At 43.7% G+C, this 22830-nt stretch overlaps 1 protein-coding gene across 2 annotated transcripts in view; it reads right to left on the reverse strand.

Annotated features, from left to right (window-relative positions):
* The window catches only part of LOC144500817 (zinc finger protein Aiolos-like), a 151154-nt gene that overhangs the window by 107863 nt on the left and 20461 nt on the right, over positions 1 to 22830 (reverse strand). For both annotated transcript variants that reach the window (XM_078224287.1, XM_078224288.1), the window contains exons 2-3: positions 16203 to 16254; positions 14395 to 14511 (exon numbers count right to left, since the gene is read on the reverse strand). In XM_078224287.1, coding sequence (XP_078080413.1) covers positions 14395 to 14511; positions 16203 to 16251 — 166 coding nt within the window. In that variant the 5' untranslated portion in view covers positions 16252 to 16254. The remainder of the gene's footprint in view (positions 1 to 14394; positions 14512 to 16202; positions 16255 to 22830) is intronic.

Raw genomic sequence — 22830 nt, forward strand, 5'->3', positions numbered from 1 at the left:
TTATAAAATTTCTGACAATATATTGGACAGATAAACCCCCATATCCAGTACTTCAGCAGCTAATGTGCTTTTTAGTACTCCTTTTATTTTCTTGGCCTCTCAAGTCAATGGATAACACTTCTCATTTCTTCCCACCAAGAATATGATAAACCCAACTGTGTTACAGTACCCATCTGGCAGATTGGCATGTGAAGTATCACCAAAAATAACTAACCTCATATCTTCCAACTCACCTAAGGCTGGAAACTTGAGCACGCATCTTTCCGATTTACGCTTGTAATTTCCTCAACTGAAGCACATTTCCATCATGTTATTCAGCTCTAACGCAGCATAGCTGGGGTCAGGTCTAGTTTGAGTGCACAACAAGTTCAACTGCCCTATCAAACTTCTAGTTGTTCTGTTTCTTCCTTGGCAGCTGGATCCTTTTTTTGTGAAGATCTTACCCAAGATATCAGGATATGATTCACGTTTTCTCAATCAGACAGCTGATTCAATGTCACTTCTGACCTGGCTTGCATAATGTCTAAACCTATGAATTTTAAAAGCCACTGAAGCCTGAATTCCTTCTTTATCTTCTCAAATTCCCTTGCTCAAATTCACCACAGCCTCCCCACAAGGAAGTCATCAACATGAATGATGAAAATCCCAGCTAGTTTCTCTTCATACCTGTAGAACATTGTGGGGACCACCTTTAACTTAACACAATTTGTTTTCGACAGGACAGACCTCACGGAAAAATAGCATACTCTTGACGCATCATTCAATCTGTAAACACAGGTTCAATTTCCATCGTTTTTCTTCTACATCGCTAACTTCTTTGGGTGGCTTCAAAAAAGATGTGCAGGTTAGATGGATTGGCCCTTCTAAATTGCCCCTTAGTGTCCAAAGATGTGTCATTTGGGTGGATTAACCAAGGTAAATGTGTGGGGCCGAAGGTGGCCCTTGGTAACATGATCTTTCGGAAAGTTGGTGCAGACTCAATGGGGCAAATAGCCTCTTTTTGCACTGTAGGGATTCAATGGTTCTACTCAGTCATGATGACTTCTACTTCTATTGAGATTGCTAGCTTGCCTCATTCTCGCTAAACTACGGCCTCTACTTACATTCCTGTCCATTTCTGGACTATTACAATACAAGCAGAACTTCATTCACAAGTTTGTGATTTTCTTCTGGGATCACGGCCACTTTCTGGTTCAGTGTCAGAACAGGTAATACACTTCTTGGGTTTCCACATGTTTAATATCCTTTTGCCAATCCAGTCTCTTGTCCTTCATCCTTGTATTTACCAGAAGATTTTCCTGCTCTCCCTATTATAGTGGCATTCCTCCACACACTGGTCCTTTCTGGCATGTATGTTACCTTTGTGCCTACTTTAGGTAGTTGCCCTTTTGAACAAATAGCACCACCCTATGTCTCCGTATTACTTTGTTCATAGTCCGTCACATTGTGTCTACCGTCATCTGCTCTTCAGACTTACCCAGTGCGAGGGTACATGAAGTGCATGGTGCCTCCTCACTTTCTATGTGCAGTTCAGGACCTGTGAATGTCTAGTCAGTACGAATCAACCACGAAGAATGGACCCGAACAATCTGATTACCGTGTTGTACAGTTACTACTTCCCCAGGACCTTGCCAGGCCCTTTCCAATATTCTGGTTTTCTCTTTAATTTTCCATATCTCCTTGCCGAAATTGTATCCCCAATGGCCTTATACGGTGCCATTATGGGGAACCTGTGGATGTGTTGTATCTGGATTTTCAGAAGGCATTTGACAAGTTGCTGCACCAAAGACTGCTGCATAAGATAAAGGTGCACAGTGTTACAGGTAATGTATTAGCATGGATAGAGGATTGGTAACTAACAGAAAGCAAAGAGTGGGGGTAAATGGGTGTTTTTCTGGTTGGCGATCAGTGACTAGTGATGTGCCTCAGGGATCAGTGTTGGGACCACAATTGTTTACGATTTACATAGATGATTTGGAGTTGGGGACCAAGTGTAGTGTGTCAAAATTCGCAGATGACACTAAGCTGGGTGGAAGAGCAAAGTGTTCAGAGGACGCTGAAAGTCTGCAAAGGGATATAGATAATCTAAGTGAGTGGGCGAGGGTCTGGCAGATGGAGCACAATGTTGGTAAATGTGAGGTCATCCATTTTGGTAGGAATAACAGCAAAATGGACTATTATTTAAATGGTAAAAAATTGCAACATGCTGCTGTGCAGAGGGACCTGGGTGTCCTTGTGCAGGAATCTCAAGGAGTTGGTTTCCAGGTGCAGCAGGTAATTAAGAAGGCAAATGGAATTTTGTCCTTCATTGCTAGAGGGATGGAGTTTAAATATAGCGAGATTATGTTGCAGTTGTATAAGGTGCTGGTGAGGCCACACCTGGAGTACTGTGTACAGTTTTGGTCTCCTTACTTGAGAAAGAATATACTGGCACTGGAGGGGATGCAGTGGGGATTCACTAGGTTGATTCCGGAGTTGAGAGGGTTGGCTTATGAGGACAGACTGAGAAGACTGGGGCTATACTCATTGGAATGTAGAAGAATGAGGGGAGATCTTATAGAAACATATAAGATTATGAAGGGAATAGATAAGATAGAAGCAGGGAAGTTGTTTCCATTGGCAAGTGAAACTAGAACTAGGGGGCATGGCCTCAAAATAAGGGGAAGCAGATTTAGGACTGTGTTGAGGAGGAACTTCTTCACACAAAGGGTTGTGAATCTGTGGAATTCCCTGCCCAATGAAGCAGTTGAGGCTAACTCATTGACTGTTTTTAAGGCAAGGATAGATAAATTTTTGAACAGTAAAGGAATTAAGGGTTATGGTGAGCGGGCAGGTAAGTGGAGCTGAGTCCACAAAAAGATCAGCCATGATCTTATTGAATGGCGGAGCAGGCTCGAGGGGCCAGATGGCCTACTCCTGCTCCTAGTTCGTATGTTCCGTAGGGCACCAAAACTTCAGCATTAATGAAAGCTTTTCAGCCTGCACACAAGGCATTCAGGTGAGCTGAAGAAGTGGAGCTAATGCTAGTCCCTTCTGCAGCAGGAGCAGCATCTGGTAGCACGGAAGGCACCTTTGGATTTCTTCTGTACACCAACTGGTATGGACTCTACTCCCCAACCATTTACAAAGAGTTATTTGCGTGCATTGCCCATACCGTTTGCAATTTACAATCTGGTTGATCAGCCAATATTTTATGCAACATATCGTCTATTACCGCATGGTTTCTTTTGCAAAGACCATCACTAAACTGGCTCTCAGCTGCAGTGTGCATAACACAATGTTTAGATTTTCACACATATCTTGAAATTCCTCATTGGCAAATTCACCAACATTATCTGTCAAGAACTTTGTTGGTGTTCCTAATCCTGTTCCTACCCATTTCACCATGACTTTATCAACAATGGCCCTTTTGTTTTTACGGTGTCACACAGTGGATAGGCTAAATCTGGTTGCCATATATATGAAGTGTAGGATATAAATACCCCCATCCTTGTCCCAAACTTTCAAGTCCATTAGCGCTGCATCATTAAACTAGCTTACAACAGGACGCGGTGGTGTCTTGGGATATTTGATGCAGATTTCACATTGTGGTCATCATATCCTTCATCCAGCACTCCTGAATCTCGAAGTAGAGCCTTCAGTTTCTGTGTTGCTGAATGTGCAAACTGTGTAATTTCCAAATTATATTTTTATCCACCAAATTCTTATTCTCAGTGGTTAAGAAAACTTGGTGCATTTTCTGATGAGAAATATCTGGCTTCTTTGAGATAAGCAGTAATGACCAAGTTGACTAAAATGTAGATCCATATATTTTCCAAATACAATTACGCGATCATTCTTCACGTCTAGCATCATCTGAGCCTTCTTCATCACAAATTGACTTAACAATAGCTGTATCTCAGGAGAAACCACATCCGTACTGATAACAGATTGACCTCTGCAATCTTACATGGGAAGACCACTCGTCCGGAGGATGTTAAATGTATTGTCATCTCTGAACCTGAAGCAGGTGTTGCTTTCGCACTCCCTGACTTGCCGCTGGTCTGTCTCATCAAGAGACCCTAGAAAGCAGTTAGGCCAGTTCACACCACACACTGTAGAAGTGCAACCACTGTCCAAAACTGCAGTTAGAGAAATTGACCATCAATATGCTCATTACTGTGACCAATACATCGCAGTCACCATCATCATTTTCAGTTTCAGATCAATTTGTCTCATGGGTTACTTCAGAAATACTGTTCCATCGCTGTGGGCAGTTCATCACATAATGATACTGGGAATCACACAGGAAACACCCATTAACCGTGCCCTGTGCATTTTTGGGGTTTAAATGCCTACAGTCACCATCTCAGGCACAGTTTTTGTCCCAACTTTCACACTGACTAGGGCTATGACCATTTTCAGACCTCCTGTCATTAACCCCATCTTTGTCTTGGAATTCTTCTCTAATGTTTGGTCGACCTTGAAATTAATCCACCATTGAATCTCCTATCCTTTGTTTCATGGCATTTTTGTTTGCCTTTGTTAAGAGTTGTTGGTGACGATGGTTTTCCCGGAAATGTTTTAAGGGCTGCTACCATTTGATCTAGGAGAGAATCTTGCCCCGAAATTAAACCCTTGTTAGTACCAAAAGACTATCAACATGGGAAATGAGAGCACAGTCCAGTAATTTAAACACCAATATGGATTCCGGAATCCAACAACTAGATAGAGGAACAGATATATAGGCAGATTTTGGCAAGGTGTAAAAGTAACAGGGTTGTTGTGGTGGGAGATTTTAACTTGCCCTATATTGACTGGGACTCACTTAGTGCTCGGGGCGTGGATGGGGCAGAGTTTGTAAGGAGCATCCAGGAGGCTTCTTGAAACAGTATGTAGATAGTCCAACTAGGGAAGGGGCCATACTAGACCTGGTATTGGGGAATGAGCCCGGCCAAGTGGTTGACATTTCAGTTGGGGAGCAATTTGGGAACAGTGGCCACAATTCAGTAAGCTTTCAGGTACTGATGGATAAAGATAAGTGTAGTCCTCAAGTGAATGTGCTAAATTGGGCCAAGGCTAGTTATAACAATATTAGGCAGAAACTGAATGTAGATTGGAGGCATATGTTTGAGGGCAAATCAACATCTGGCATGTGGGAGGCTTTCAAGTGTAAGTTGATAGGGATTCAGGACCGGCACATTCCTGTAAGGATGAAGGATAAGGATGGCAAGTTTTGGGAACCTTGGATAATGAGGATATTGTGAGTCTAGTCAAAGAGATAAAGGAACCATTTGTCAAGGCTAGGAGGCTGGGAACACATGAAGCAAGTGTGGAGTGCATATTTAACTAGCAATATCCTTAACAAGGTCATTGCCATTCACGGTGATTAACAGTACATTGGCACTGTTCCACCAACCACTGTCCACCTGTGACAGAGATTGTAGCTCATTTGAAAATTCATTTTTAGTGTGGAAGCAAGTCATCTTCAACCCCAAGGGACTGCTGAAGAAGAAGACTTATTTATCTTGCGGAACCAGAAGGAATAGGCAGGGTTCTGCTGAGCCTTTGCACTCGTCTTAGCTTGTCAGAATCACCCTAATATCTCTCGAGGACCTGCTAATCTCTTTCATCTCACTAATTTCATGTTATTTTTATAACTCTCCTAATCTATGTAGCATTCTGCATTTCTTCCATTTTTTTAATGAAATTTAATTTCCCCTCTGCTCACACACCATTTTCAGTAATTCAACAGACTCTGCTTCATCGTTAACCTGCAGGGTCCCAAATAACTCCATCAGCTTAACTCTGATTCCACCAAGCTCCTTGATCTTTCCCTCATCTTCGGTTTTACTTCTTATGGTGTATCTGCCTGCTCCCCAGTGAATCCTTCCCACCACTGAATTGTATCTGCTGTTCATGGAACATTTTGAAAACCAGTTCTTATCTTACTTGCTATTATCAATAGGCTGAGTGGAACAGTTCTCATTAATTCTTTGGTGGGTTTTTCTGGTTCAACTATTGCTTTCACTTTTCTGACAAACAAATAGAAGAAAGTGCATCAGGAGGTCAACAGTATGTGGAGAAAGTAAAGTCATGCACAAAATAATGAAAAAAATCAGTCTACCGTAAATAAAATAAAGCTTGGTTGAGAGTTAGTGAGGGACAATTTTGCATTGAAGAGAGGAAAGGAGAATGCAAATATCTGCTTTGAAAAAGATTTGTGGGTGTGCAATAAAATTGTTCAAAGAGGTGGCTCTTTGCTTCACAGATTAGGAATGAGTGTTTGACAAGGTTAAACATCAAATATTAACCAATTAAAAGCAAAATACTGCAGATGCTGGAAATATGAAATAAAAACAGAAAATGCTGGATAAACTCAGCAGGTCTGGCAGCATCTGTGGAGAGAAACAGAGTTGATGTTTCAGATCTAAAAGATTCTTCTACAGAATATTAACCAATGTTCTGCAGTGGATAGGAACTATTAGACATCTTTACTGAGAACAAGAAGCAGTTAGTTTCACCTCGACAGTTCTGGCCCAATCTACATTCAATTGTTTAGTTTACAACATGGCTTTCCCCCTAGTGACTTTAAAACCTCTTTTAAAAATCTTTGCAAGTCTGCGTTTAAACATTTTGTTAAAACTACTTTGTTGCTTTGAATGTCTCTGAAGGTTTGGACAGGTTCTGGCACCTAACACTCTGACACAGGTTTTTAGAATGTGTCCTCCCAGCAAAGCTCTGATCAGGGTTCCCAAGTCTCCTCTCACATCACTCTATTCATGTTACAGTTCATGTCTGATCCTCTGATTCTTTCCATTAATGTAAGAGTTGCCAAGGCTCTGTGCTTCAAATCTGTTCCTTCACCCAATCAGTAACCTCCCTCCCTCACCATCGACCCATTTCCCACCATCCTGTTGATCTCTCCGCTCAACAGTTAAGCTCAGTTGGCTGGACGTCTGGTTAGTGATGCAGAGCAACACCAACAGCGTGGGTTCAATTCCCGTACCAGCCGAGGTTATTCATGATGGCCCCACCTTCTCAACGTTGCCCCTCGCCTGAGGTGTGGTGATCCTCAGGTTAGATCACCGCCAGTCAGCTCTCCCCCCTCAAAGGAGAGAAAATTCCCACTCACCTGAAGAAGGGGCTTGGGGCTCCGAAAGCTTGTGGCTTTTGCTACCAAATAAACCTGCTGGACTTTAACCTGGTGTTGTTAAACTTCTTACTGTGTTTACTCCAGTCCAACGCCGGCATCGCCACATCTGGGACTGTAGCAACTTTACATTTTACCACTCATAGACCGCACTTAGTAGAGAGCTTGCCATTTGATCAACCCAGTTCTCACCTGAGTCTCCAATCTCTATCGCTGTCACAACCTCTCCTTCCTTTTACTTTTTAAATTCAATATATTGAAGTCATAGTTCTCTTCTACCTAACGTCAACATGGGTGAAAGCAAAACCTGCCACAGTCTCATTCTCTAACCACTCTTTCTTAGTTTCCCAAAACTGTCAAGTAGCTTAACTATCAAAGCCCTCAGTTTCCCAATTAATCTTTTAAATCAAAGTTTGTGCTGCCCAGTCACCAGTTCCTGATATCCTTATTCTGCTTTTTATGTTACCAAATTGGTCATGTTCTGGAACAAATCTTGCCTTTTCATCTGGAGCTCTCATCGATGGCCCCCTCCCCCCCACCATCCCCCAACTCACTTTCACCCCATTTTCCAACTGTAACCAACATTACTGTTTTGAATTTTCCTCCTAAAATGATATTTGTGAAGCAAATTGCTCTGAAACAAAGGGCTGAACTTTCCTAGTCCTGCGGATTGGAAAGTGAGACTCGGAATAAAAGCAGAGAACAGTGCATTAGGTCAGTTACCTAACAAGAACAAACAAAGAACAAAGAACAATACAGCACAGGAACAGGCCCTTCGGCCCTCCAAGCCCGCGCCGCTCCCCGGTCCAGGATTGAATCCTGAATCCAGGATCCCCGCCCAATTTTCCAGCCTATCTACATCCTAATATCCTATCCACCGAGCTGTCCCCCACAGCTACGATGCTTTGTTCTGTGTGCTAGTGTTTTGTAATTCTGCCAGTTGGTCACTGCTGCAAGCCCTCACATTGGGCAACACATCACTAGTCCATCCGCTGTCCTCCGAGGGACAGAGCTCCTGGAGGCGGCTTTTTAACGCAGCCACGCTCTGGGAATGAGTGGTTTACCAGCACGGCCACTTCCCAGGTTGAGGCCAACATCAGGATCATGACCCAACCAGACAAATCCCAGTCGAAAGTTAATTGCTGAAGCTGTAAGTGTGGAAGCAGTCATTTAGATGTCGGTAGTGATTGGAAGATAGTGATGTCCGGTCTTCTTTGTTGCTCTGCTGAAGTGCTCTCTTGCATTTGTATAATATAAAGAAACTCATTGAGAATTTGAAGTGGATGTTTTTTATTATTGCCACAACCAAAACCAACCACTTGTTGCACAAACAGGGTTATGGTAAGAACATAAGAACTCGGAGCAGGGTAGGCCATCTGGCCCCTCAAGCCTACTCCGCCATTCAACAAGTCTTTTCATGGACTCAGCTCCACATACCCGCCCACTCACCATATTCCTTTACTGCTCAAAAATTTATCTATCCTTGCCTTAAAAACATTCAATGAGGTAGCCTCAACTGCTTCACTGGGCAGGGAATTCCATAGATTCACAACCCTTTGTGTGAAGAAGTTCCTCCTAAACTCAGTCCTAAATCTGCTTCCCCTTATTTTGAGGCCATGCCCCCGAGTTCTAGTTTCACCCGCCAGTGGAAACAACTTCCCTGCATCTATCTTATCTATTCCCTTCATAATCTTATATGTTTCTATAAGACCTCCCCTCACTCTTCTGAATTCCAATGAGTACAGCCTCAGTCTACTCAGTCTCTTCTCATAAGCCAATCCTCTTCACTCTGGAATCAACCTAGTGAATCTCCTCTGCACCCCCTCCAGTGCCAGTATATCCTTTCTCAAGTAAGGAGACCAAAACTGTACACAGTACTCCAGGTGTGGCCTCACCAGCACCTTATACAGCTGCATCATAATCTCACTGTTTTTAAACTCCATCCCTCCAGCAATGAAGGACAAAATTCCATTTACCTTCTTAATTACCTGCTGCACCTGTAAACCAACCCCTTGTGATTCTTGCACAAGGACACCCAGGTCCCTCTGCACAGCAGCATGCTGCAATTTTTTACCATGTAAATAATAATCCATTTTGCTGTTATTCCTACCAAAATGGATGACCTCACATTTACCAACATTGTACTCCATCTGCCAGACCCTCGCCCACTCACTTAGGCTATCTATATCCCTTTGCAGACTTTCAGCATCCTCTGAACACTTTGCTCTGCCACTCATTTTAGTGTCATCTGTGAATTTTGACACACTACACTTGGTCCCCAACTCCAAATCATCTATGTAAATCGTAAACAATCGCAGTCCCAACACTGATCCCTGAGGCACATCACTAGTCACTGATCGCCAACCAGAAAAACACCCATTTACCCCCACTCTTTGCTTTCTGTTAGTTAACCAATCCTCTACCCATGCTAATACATTACCCGTAACACCGTGCACCTTTATCTTATGTAGCAGTCTTTGGTGCGGCACCTTGTCAAATGCCTTCTGAAAATCCAGATACACCACACCCACAGGTTCCCCATTGTCCACTGCACACGTAATGTTCTCAAAGAATTCCACCAAGTTAGTCAAACATGACCTGCCCTTCATGGACCCATGCTGCGTCTTACCAATGGGACAATTTATATCCAGATGTCTCGCTATTTCTTCCTTGATGATAGATTCAAGCATTTTCCCTACTACAGAAGTTAAGCTAACCGGCCTATAGTTACCTGCCTTTTGTCTACCTCCTTTTTTAAACAGTGGCGTCACATTTGCTGTTTTCCAATCTGCGGGAACCGCCCCAGAGTCCAGCGAATTTTGGTAAATTACCACTAGTGCATTTGCTATTTTCCCCGCCATCTCTTTTAGTCCCTGGGATGCATTCCATCGGGACCAGGGGACTTGTCTACCTTTAACCCCATTAACTTGCCCAACACTTCCTCTTTCGTGATAATGATAGTTTCTAGGTTCTCACCTGCCATAGCCTTCCTGTCATCAATTTTTGGCATGTTATTTGTGTCTTCCACTGTGAAGACCGACACAAAATACCTGTTCAACGCCTCAGCCATTTTCTCATTTCCAGTTATTACATCCCCCTTCTCATCCTCTAAAGGACCAATGTTTACTTTAGCCACTCTTTTTTGTTTTATATATTTGTAGAAACTTTTGCTATCTGTTTTTATATTCTGAGTTAGTTCACTCTCATAATCCATCTCACTTTTCTTTATAGCTTTTTTCGTGGCTTTCTGTTGATCTTTAAAGATTTCCCAATCCTCTAGGTTCCCACTAATCTTTGCCACTTTGTCTGCATTTTCTTTCAATTTGATACCCTCCTTTATTTCCTTAGATATCCATGGCTGATTATCTCTTTTTCACAGTAAGAAGTTTAACAACACCAGGTTAAAGTCCAACAGGTTTATTTGGTAGCAAAAGCCACACAAGCTTTCGGAGCTGCAAGCCCCTTCTTCAGGTGAGTGGGAATTCTGTTCACAAACAGAGCATATAAAGACACAAACTCAATTTACATGAATAATGGTTGGAATGCGAATACTTACAACTAATCAAGTCTTTAAGAAACAAAACAACGTGAGTGGAGAGAGCATCAAGACAGGCTAAAAAGATGTGTATTGTCTCCAGACAAGACAGCCAGTGAAACTCTGTGGGGGTTACAAATAGTGTGCCATGAACCCAATATCCCGGTTGAGGCCGTCCTCGTGTGTGCGGAACTTTCTGCTCAGCGACTCTGCGCCATTGCGTGTCGTGTGTCCACATCATATCTCTTTTTCTACAGTCCTTCCTTATCACGGGTATATACTTTTGCTGAGCACTGTGAAAGATCGCTTTGAAAGTCTTCCACTGTTCCTCAATTGTCCCACCATAAAGTTTTTGCTCCCAGTCTGCCTTAGCCAACTCCTCCCTCATCCCTTTATAATCTCCTTTGTTCAAGCACAAGACACTGATATTGGATTTTACCTTCTCACGCTCCATCTGTATTTTAAATTCAACCATACTGTGATCACTTCTTCCAAGAGGATCCCTAATTGCAAGATCATTAATTATTCCTGTCTCATTACACAGGGCCAGATCTAGGGTAGCTTGCTCTCTCGTAGGTTCCATTACATACTGTTCAGGGAAGTTATCACGGATACATTCTATGAACTCCTCCTCAAGGCTGCCTTGACCAGCCTGGTTTGACCAATCGACATGTAGATTAAAATCCCCCAAGATAATTGCTGTACCATTTTTACATGCATCAGTTATTTCTTTGTTTATTTCTCGCCCCACCATGATAACAAAGAACAAAGAAAATTACAGCACAGGAACAGGCCCTCCAAGCCTGCACCGACCATGCTGCCCGACTTAACCAAAACCCCCTACCCTTCCGGGGACCATATCCCTCTATTCCCATCCTATTCATGCACTTGTCAAGATGCCCCTTAAAAGTCACTACCGTATCCGCTTCAACTACCTCTCCCGACAACGAGTTCCAGGCACCCACTACTGTCTGTGTAAACATCTGCCTCGTATATCTCGTTTACACCTTGCCCCTCGCACCTTAAACCTGTGCCCTCCCAGTAATTGACTCTCCCGCCCTGGGAAAAAGCTTCTGACTATCCACTCTATCCATGCCTCTCATAACCTTGTAGACTTCTATCAGGTCTCCCCTCAACCTCCGTCGCTCCAGTGAGAACAAACCAAGTTTCTCCAACCTTTCCTCATAGCTAATGCCCTCCATACCAGGCAACATCCTGGTAAATCTTTTCTGTACCCTCTCCAAAGCCTCTACATCCTTCTGGTAGTGGCAACCAGAATTGAACGCGAGATTCCACGTGTGGCCTAACTAAGGTTCCATAAAGCTGCAACATGACTTGCCAATTTTTAAACTCAATACCCTGGCCGATGAAGGCAAGCATGCCGTATGCCTTCTTGACTACCTCTTCCACCTGCATTGCCACTTTCAGTGACCTGTGTACCAGTACACCCAGATCCCTTTGCCTATCGATACTCTTAAGGGTTCTGCCATTTACTGTATATTTCCTATCTGTATTAGACTTTCCAAAATGCATTACCTCACATTTGTCCGGATTAAATTCCATCTGCCATCTCTCTGCCCAAGTCTCCAACTGATCTATATCCTGCTGTATCCTCTGATGGTCCTCATCGCTTTCCGCAAATCCACCAACCTTTGTGTCGTCCGCAAACTTACTAATCAATCCAGTTACATTTTCCTCCAAATCATTTATATATATTACAAACAGCAAAGGTCCCAGCACTGATCCCTGAGGAACACCACTTGTCACAGCCCTCCATTCAGAGATGCACCCTTCCACTGCTACCCTCTTCTTCTTTGACCGAGCCAGCTTTGTATCCATCTTGCCAGCTCACCTCTGATCCCATGTGACTTCACCTTCTGCACCAGTCTCCCATGAGGGACCTTGTCAAAGGCCTTACTGAAGTCCATGTAGACAACATCCACTGCCCTACCCTCATCAATCACCTTCGTCACTTCCTCGAAAAACTCGATCAAGTTCGTGAGACACGACCTCCCCTTCACAAAACCATGTTGCCTCTCACTAATACGTCCACTTATTTCCAAGTGGGAATAAATCCTGTCTCGAAGAATCCTCTCCAATAATTTCCCTACCACTGATGTAAGGCTCACCGGCCTGTAATTACCTGGATTATTCTTGCTACCCTTCTTAAACAAAGGAACAACATTGGCTATTCTCCAATCCTCTGGAACCTCCCCTGTAGCCAGTGAGGATACAAAGATTTCTGTCAAGGCCCCAGCAATTTCCTCCCTTGCCTCTCTCAGTATTCTGGGGTAAATCCCATCAGGCCCTGGGGACCTGTCTGCTTTAATATTTCTCAAGAACTGCAATGCCTCCTCCTTTTTGATCTCAACATGACTCAAACTATCTACACATCCTTTCCCAGACTCATCATCCACCAAGTCCTTCTCTTTGGTGAATACTGACGCAAAGTACTCATTTAATACCTCGCCCATTTCCTCTGGCTCCACGCGTAGATTCCCTCCCCTGTCCTTGAGTGGGCCAACCCTCTCACTGGCTGCCCTCTTGCTCTTTATATGTGTATAAAAAGCCTTGGGATTTTCCTTAATCCTGCTGGCAAATGCTTTTTCATTACCCCTTTTAGCCCTCCTTACTCCTTGCTTAGGTTTCTTTCTACTTTCCTTGTATTCCACACTTGCTTCGTGTGTTCCCAGCCTCCGAGCTTTGACAAATGCTTCTTTTTTTTCTTTGACGAGGCTCATAATATCTCTCGTTATCCAAGGTTCCCAAAACTTGCCATCCTTATCCTTCATCCTTACAGGAATGTCCCCGTCCTGAATCCCTATCAACTTACACTTGAAAGCTTCCCACATGCCAGATGTTGATTTGCCCTCAAACATCTGCCCCCAATCTACATTCTTCAGTTCCTGCCTAATATTGTTATAACTAGCCTTGGCCCAATTTAGCACCTTCACTTGAGGGCTACACTTATCTTTATCCATCAGTACCTTCAAGCTTACTGAATTGCGGTCACTATTCCCAAATTGCTCCCCAACTGAAATGTCGACCACTAGATTAACGTCTAGTAGCAGAGCAGTAGAAATAACTCATTTTAACTTGCTTCAACACCGATGGTAAGATGTTTTGCAGTGTAGTGGGTAGCATCCTTGCCTCTCAACCAGAAATTGCTGGTTTGAATCCCACTCCGGGACTTGGTGGCCAAGGAAGGTGCATTCATAATGTGGCCAAACAGGTTGACTTTCAACCTGAAAATCTTTCCAATATGTCTATGGCGTGTGGTAGGAAGGGGAGAGACTGCCATGTTTGATGCAGAGTGACGCCACTCAAGATATAGCCTCTGGTTCCAGGAAAAACAAGCTGCAGAAAACAGATGGAAGCATGTGCTTTGCCTGCCCCATGCACCTCTGGATGTGGGAAGTCTTTGAAGTCTAAGGGATCCGGCTAGTCCACATACAAGAGAGATTTTAGATGAAAATATTGCCAGAAACAAGCACATTATGTTGCTTCTAAATCCTAAATAAAGGTTATAACTAGATAGGGACAGTCCAATATTAGAATTTTGAGGCCCAATTCTGTAGATCAATGAATCTAATCTGGCCGCAGCAGCATTAATGGCAGGCAGTTCTCACCAAAGGTCCATAAAGACCATCCTGATCCAATGAAACAGCCTGAGAGTGGGCAACCACCTGACAAGATAATCTGCTAAAAGTCTGATTTATTGTCTTACCAATAATGGCATCGGTGTTGGCCTGTTCCTGATTACTGGGCTCCTGAACAGAGTCAGAGGCATCACACTTCTCTGGAAGATCCGGAGCTTCGCTTACAATGGGGATTGACTCAACATCTAAAGAATAAAAATGTCATACATTATTGTACATTACAATGGGAAGTGTAAATGTCACAAGGTTTGAAAGTACCATCCAAGGTCACATTGTTAGCAGCAAAATTGCTCAAATTGTTAAGTCTTCTGTTACAAGCTTATGCAACTAACCCCTGCAGAAAAATGATAGAACGTATAAGGCACTTCAAGTCAAAGTGCTCAGTTTAAAACAGGCAAGTTTACTTTAATAACACTGAGTTTAACAATTTCAGGTCATAATCTTTGCCCTCATTTTTTAGAACAGCAGCTACTGCGAGTGATCCTACTATTCCCATTTCCACCTCCTCGAGGCCCATTTCATGTTTTTTTTTCCTTATTCTGTTACCACCTTTTTTTGTCTTGTAGCATTATTGTTTAATCTCTCCATCCTTCTGTTTCATTCACCCAAAACCATTTCCCTACCTCTCTCCTTACATAAAGCCTATTACATCCAGTTTTGAGGAAAGGTCAAGATGCTGCCTGATTTGCAGAATATTTCTAGCATTTTCTGTTTTTATTCCAAATTTCCAGCAATATTTCACTTTTTTCCAAGTTATCTTCCTTAACAATCATTTAAAAATTAAAATTGTCCCCTTTCAGCTGGATTCAAACTTGAAGCACGGAATCATACAGCGCAGAAGAGGCCCTTCAGGACATCGAGTCCGCACCAACACATTAGAAACACCTGAACTCCCACCTAATCCCATCTGCCAGCACTGGGCCCATAGCCCTGAACGTTATGATGTGCCAAGTGCTCATCCAGATACTTTTTAAAGGATGTGAGGCAACCCGCCTCCTCCACCCTCTCAGGCAGCGCATTCCAGACCATAACCACTCTCTGGGTAAAAAGGTTTTGCCCAACATCCCCCCTAAACCTCCTGCCCCTCACCTTGAACCTATGTCCCCTCGTGACTGACCATTCAACGAAGGGGAACAGCTGCTCCTTATCCACTCTGTCCATGCCCGTCATAATCTTGTACACCTCGATCAGGTCGCCCCTCAGTCTTCTCTGCTCCAGAGAAAACAACCCAAGCCTATCCAACCTCTCTTCATAACTTAAATGTTCCACCCAGGCAGCATCCTGGTGAATCTTCTCTGCACCCCCTCCAGTGCAATCACATCCTTTAGATAATGTGGCAATCAGAACTATACACAGTACTGTGGCTGTGACCTCACCAAAGTTCTATACAACTCCAACATGACTTCCCTGCTTTTGTAATCTGTGCCTCGACTGATAAAGGCAAGTATCCCATATGTCTTTTTCACAACCCTACTAACATGCCCTTCCGCCTTCAGAGGTCTATGGACAAACATGTCAAGGTCCCTTTGTTCCACAGAACGTCCTTGTGCCCTACCATTCATTGAGTACTTTCTTGTCAAATTGCTCCTTCCAAAATGCTTCACTTTACACCTGCCACTTACCTGCCCATTTGACCATTCCATCTATATCTTCTTGTAGCCCAAGACAGTCCGCCTCACTGTTAACCACCCATCCAATCTTTGTGTCATCCGCAAGCTTACTAATCCTATCCCCCACACTGAGATGATAGTGAGTTCAACTGGAAGCACACCCTTGCTTTCCCTAAAACTCTTTGATCCTTTAGGTGTTGGAAATGCCTAAACCAACGTTATCTTTCATAATGACATTCTGATCATTCAAGTAAAAGCAGCATTACCTTCTTGCTGAGACTTTTCTTGGATCTCTTCTATTCCCATGTCAGACATATTCTGGAAGAGAAAGTATTAAAATCACCCAAATTTAAGAAACATATTCAGAAAATATTATTAGAGTGGAATATGTTTAACTATAATAAATAGATTTTAATCCCCTCATTAGTGAACTGAGGAATTTCAGTACAGTAGAATACAAAAAAACATCTAGCCTCTTGGATCAATTTTTATGTAAATTGAAAACACAAATGCCACTATTTGCATGACTAAATTAATACATTGATACTGGATCCCATTGATAATCTTCTGTGGCTTTTATAGTTGTGATTTTTAAAAATTCATTTATGGGATGCGAACCGGGCCAGCATTTATTGCCCAATCCTAACTGCTCGAGAAGGTGCTGTTGAGCTGCTTTCTTGAATGCTGAAGTCCATGCGATTATAGGTACACCCACCGTGCTGTTAGGGAAGGTGTTCCACGATTCTGACCTAGCGACGGTGATATGCTGCCATTGTCCTTCAGGTGATAGAGGTTGTCAGTTTGAAGGTGCTTTTGAAGGAACCTTGGTGAGTTGCTGCAGTGCATCTTGAAGATGGTATACACAGTTGCCACTGAGGCTCGGTGGTGGGGGGGGGGGGGGGAGTGAATGTTGAAGGTGGTGGATGGGGTGCCAAGTAAATGGGCTGGACAGTGTTGAGCTTCTTGGGTGTTGTTGGAACTTCACTTATCCAGGCACCATCACACTCCTGACGTGTGCCTTGTAGATGGTGGACAAGCTTTAGAGAGTCAGGAGGTGAGTTACTCACCACAGGATTCTGAGCCTCTGACCTGCTCTTGTAGCCACAGCATTTATATGATTAGTCCAGTTCAGTTCCCTGGGTAACCCCCAGGATGTTGATGGTGGGAGATTCAGCAATGGTAATGACAGTGAATGTCATGGGCAATGGTTAGATTGTCTCTTGTTGGAGGTAGTCATTGACTGGCACTTGGGTGGCACGAATGTCACTTGCCACTTGTCATCCCTAACCTGGACATTGTCCAGATCTTGCTGCATTTGGACATGGACTGCTTCAGTATCTGAGGAGTCACAAATGGTGCTGGACATTGTGCAATCATCAGCGAACATCACCACTTCTGACCTTATGGTGGAAGGAAGGCCATTGATAAGGCAGATGAAAATGGCTGGGTCTAGAACACTATCCTGAGGAACTCCAGCTGTGGTGTATTAGAACTGAGATGATTGACCTCCAACAACCACAATCATCTTCCTTTGTATTAAGTAGACCTCCAACTAGAAGAAAGTTTCTCCCGATTCCCAATTATTCCAGTTTTGCTAGGGTTCCTTGATGCCACTCTGTGTCAAATGCTGCCTTGATGTCAAGACCAGTCACTCACCTCACCTCTGGAGTTCACAATCAGACAACCTGTAACATTTAAGTTCACCTTTTCCCAAGGTCAGGCATTTTTTGACATGGGTGAAGAATGTTCTGGTTATGTTTATGAATCATTTGAAATTATTCATGGAAATTTACTAATCTACTGTCATGGATTAGTTATTATCATTCCTGTATTTTACATTTTTAAACTGCTGGTTAGTTAGGGGAGTCTGGGAGCAGACATTTAATGAGTCAGCTCGATACTATATGTGGGTGGCACGGTGGCACAGTGGTTAGCGCTGCTGCCTCAGAGCACCAGGGACCTGGGTTCGATTCCCGGCTTGGGTCACTGTCTGTGCGGATCTGCACATTCTCCCCGTGTCCGTGTGGGTTTTCTCAGGGTGCTCCAGTTTCCTCCCATAGTATGAAAGATGTGCTGGTTAGATGCATTGACCGTGCTAAATTCTCCCTCAGTGTACCTGAACAGGTGCTGGAGTGTGGCGACTAGGGGATTTTCACAGTAACTTCATTATAGTGTTAATGTAAGTCTACTTGTGAAAATAATAAGTAAAGGTTAAACTTTATTTAAGGGCATCATTGAAATAGGACTTTATAAAATCACCGTTACCAGGTTACCCTGACCAGCCATTTGAAAGAATAAAAACACTCAATCAGGAAAGGACTAAGAGATTTCAGCATATGTGGATACCTGGCATAAAGATACAAAACTGTATATCAATTCAGTGGAAAAGCTCTGAACAAAAGTTAAAATCACTTAGTTTTACTTCTATTTGCACTCTTCAATATGACACAGCCTGACTCAACATCACTGTGGCAGCTACCTCCAATATCAGATAGTTTGCAGCAAGCTTTCAGAATGGTTGTTCCAGCAGTAAGCAGAGACATTTCTTCACACTTCATGGTCAGTGCACACTTCTGCGCTGTGGGATTCTGCGATGTGGGATTCTATGATTTCAACATCACAGGACTTTCGAGAGTGCATGAACGTACTCAGAATGCTCCATAAGGTGGTATCACTCGTCTCACTCACAGGATCAGAGAACAGGTACAGACTAGTCAATATTCAACATAACCGTTCAGCTGGAACTTACAATGGTGTATTGTTTTTAAGATTGTAGCATATTTTGCCATCATTACCCTACCCAGAAATCTATTCCTTGTATTGATCACTCTTAATATGCAGAAGAGCTGCCTGCTAGCCTTTCCATAAGTTTAGACAAGAATATTAATCAAAATATTGCTGATGATATTAAAAATTATTCAGTGGGTTTTGTCATAAATTGTAGAACAGCTGCCTTGGGCTGTGATGTGATGGAGTTTCTGACTGTCCTTACCCTCTTAACCCACTTCTTAACCTCGGTAACCTCTTAACCTCGGTACTTAAAAGGGTATAAATCATCTTTATGCCGATACGGCATTGCTAAAAGGCATGTGGCACTCCTGCTCTTTACTACAGAGCTAGGGAGCTTCACAGGATCAAAGCCCATTTTATCTCGAATCCTAAAAATTGTTCTATCGTGTACATTTCATTTATCTTAAAAAGATGATCCTCTTCAAAAGGAATTCTGTAAGTTAAGATTTTTTTTAAATGAGTCTGGATTGGCTGATCACTTTCCAATGCTACAAATGGATCATTATAATTGGCTGCAGTGACTCTGGAGCTGAAGAGGAATAAAATAATTTAAGGTTCCCCCACTTGACCCTGGAGTCCTGTTTGCAGTTTTGATCTCCATATTTAAGAAAGGATATATTTGTATTGGAGGTGGTACAGCAAAGGTTCACTAGAATGGTCCCTGGGATGAGATGGTTGTGCTATGATGAGAGGCTGAGTAAACTGGATCTATATTCTCTGGAATTTAGAAGAATGAGAGATGATTGCATTGGAATATAGAAGATTCTAAAGGGGCTTGCGCGGGTAGATACTGAGAGATTGTTTCCTCTGATTGGGGAATCTAGACCATGGGAGTACTCTCCCAGGATGAGGGGTGGGTCATTTAGGACTGAGATGAGTAGACATTTCTTCACTCAAAGGATTGTGAAACTTTGGATTGTAAATCTTTCTCTACCCCCAGCACTGTGTGTGTGTGTGTGTGTGTGTGTGGGTGGGTGGGTTTGTGTGTGCGCGTGCGTGCGGGTGTGTGAGTTTGTGGGGTCTGTGCATTGTGTAGGATAGCTGCTCAAGTAGTTTGTGTATGAGTGAATGGGAGTGAGAGTGTGTCTATGGTGGAGATGAGTGTAATGTGTGTCGATGGAGTGTATGGGTAGGATGTGTGTGGTGGGGCGGAGGCTTGGTGGGTGTGTGTGAACTGCTGACTGCTGTGTGTGGTGTGGCTGATGAGGTGTGGAAGTGGGTGTGTTTGGGGTGGGGTGTAGTATATGTGTATGTGTAGGTAGGTGTGTGTGCATGTGTACAAAAGTAAGGTGAGTGTGGTGGTGTATGTCTGAAGTTCACATTGGTGTGTATGTAAGGGGTGGGTGTGTATGGCAGTGAATTTCGGTAAAAGACAGGATTGGATGAAGCTACAACATGCCCCATAGTCAAATAGTTTTGTGATTCTTCTGGAAGGCCACTGGCATCTGTTGAACCACAACCCTGCGACGGTTAGCAACTTGAGGGGATATAGGGTTGAAAATAGGCAAGTCTAAGTGCCAAATCTTCCTCTGCAAAAGATGCTCTATTAGAAAGCCAGATGGCCTGTCTCCTCCTTTAACCACTCATGTTATTTTCCTTTGTGGGTTTTAAAACCCCTGAGAATACAGAAATGTCATTCCTGTAATACTCTCTGAATAAAGTAACAACTGAAATGTTGTTCTGTTTTTCGTTTTGATGCAAACACGAAACTGCTGGTCTCAAAGAGTTAAACCCACGACTGCTCTGCCTGCTCCTAACCTATTCCATTGGTTACTTCTGAAAACAGCTTCTGGTTAAATTTGCTAAAATTTAATAAAACCAAATAACCAAGATTCTAAACTTTAAAATTGTTCTCATGGCCCTTTACTCTCCAGTTCCTGTACAAATAAAATTAACTTTGAAGAGGGTTGTACTGAAGGAGCAGAATTCCCCTTCCTTCTACTGAAATTGGAGGGCCAATAAAGTCTATTTGAATCATAAGATTTTTTCCAAGGTATTTATATATAGAGAGCCCTTTCAGTTAGTGCGATTATTTTGTGAATGAAACGCCATCAAAAGGAGTCCCCCTCAGATGATCTTGCGAAGAAGCTTGTGTCTAGTGATATCATTCGAGCCTAACTGCGACCAGCAAGGAGACACCACGGAGGCGATTCTCCCAAACAAATTCGAAGTATCAAATTGCATGAATACTGGAGTAAATCCCACTGTTTTTTCAATGGGACTGCCAAAATGAATCTCCCACACTCACTGCACTGCAGCATGCACTAGGGTAAATTGCACGAATAATCAGAGGGTGAGGCCTATCTCCACCCAGGAGGCCGGCAGCATAGCGCTGAGTGGGCCACTGTGCATGCGCGATCTGTCAGTGCCGAGATCAGCACATGCGCAGTGGCCCCGTATGCAAGCCTCCTGATTGCTGGCCAGCCCTGCGACTCCCCTCCCTCTGTCCCCCCACAGACCGATGGCTGACCCCCCAAGCATGCCTGGGCCAGCCTCGACCCTCCCCCACCCCATAGCCACGACCCCCCGCTTCCCCCCCCCCCCCCCCCATCGGCAGTCCCAACCCCCCCCCCCCCCCCCATGCAGTTCCAAATCAAACCCCATGCAGTCCTGACCCCGCCGGCTGCAGATGGCCAGCCCCGGTCACTGACCTCCCTCCCACCAATCCCAGCTGCAGAGTGGCAGGGGGACGCCCCCCACCAATCGCCTCTATTAAGCTCCGCCTTCTTGGAACTGCCCCATGCCCAATGGGCATTGCCAAGGTGCCCCCTGGGCATTGGCACTTTGCCCTTGGGCTGTGCCAGGGGGCCCAGGCTGGGAGGGATGGCCAGCGAAGATCCCACGCATCAAATGCCGCTGGAATCTCCCGGCCCGCTGCAGCAGGATGGGAAAATCGCCTCCAACACACACTTATCAACAGCTTTGGACACAAGAACAGCTATGGCACAAGAGACAATAGTCAGCTGATGTCAAGGATTGTTGTCAGGAGGCAAGCAGAACCAGAACTAATGCTTTTCTTTCAGTAAGTCTGTCCCTTCACAAATCTTCATCAATATCAACTTCACTCAGGAAGTATGGGTGGAGGTGGACATTTCCAAGGAGGTCTTTCACTGCATACTGATCACTATCTTGATCCATTAACCAACCGGGATAAGGTCTGGGATAATATTAATTTTTAAAATTCCTGATCACCGCTTCATAAAATTAGTCATTACAGCCTTAAGGGTTGGTGTGAAAGTAGGCTAATAGAAACATAGAAAATAGGTGTAGGAGGAGGCCATTCGGCCTTTCGACCCTGCACCACCATTCAATATGACCATGGCTGATGACTTTCAGTATCCCACTCCCGCTTTCTCTCCATATCGCTTGATCCCTTTAGCCACAAGGGCCACGTCCAGCTCCCTCGTGAACATATCTAACCAACTGGCTCCCAACAGCTTTCTGTGGTGGAGAATTCCACAGGTTCACAACTCTCTGAGTGAAGAAGTTCTTCCTCATGAGATTCTTAGACTATGACCCCGAGTTCTGCACTTCCCCAACATCGGGAACATTCTTCTCGTATCTAGCCGTCCAGTCCCATCAGGATTTTATATGTTTCTATGAAACGTATAAACTATAAATCTGTATACATCTGTGGTGGGTAAGTTGTTGAAAGGTATTTTGAGAGACAGGATCTACAGGCATTTAGAGATGCAGGAACTGATTAGGGACAGTCAGCATGGCTTTGTGAGTGGAAAATCATGTCTCACAAATTTGATTGAGTTTTTTGAAGGGGTAACCAAGAAGGTAGATGAGGGCAGTGCAGTTGATGTTGTCTACATGGACCTTAGCAAGGCCTTTGACAAGGTACCGCATGGTAGGTTGTTGCATAAGGTTAAATCTCACGGGATCCAGGGTGAGGTATCTAAATGGATACAAAATTGGCTTGATGACAGGAGGCCAGAGGGTGGTTGTAGAGAGTTGTCTTTCAAACTGGAGGCATGTGACCAGCGGAGTGCCTCAGGGATCGGTGCTGGGTCCACTGTTATTTGTCATTTATGTTAATGATTTGGATGAGAACATAGAAGGCATGGTTAGTAAGTTTGTAGATGACACCAAGATTTG

The sequence above is a fragment of the Mustelus asterias genome, chromosome 11 (assembly GCF_964213995.1).
Source record: "Mustelus asterias chromosome 11, sMusAst1.hap1.1, whole genome shotgun sequence".
Lineage (NCBI taxonomy): Eukaryota > Metazoa > Chordata > Chondrichthyes > Carcharhiniformes > Triakidae > Mustelus > Mustelus asterias.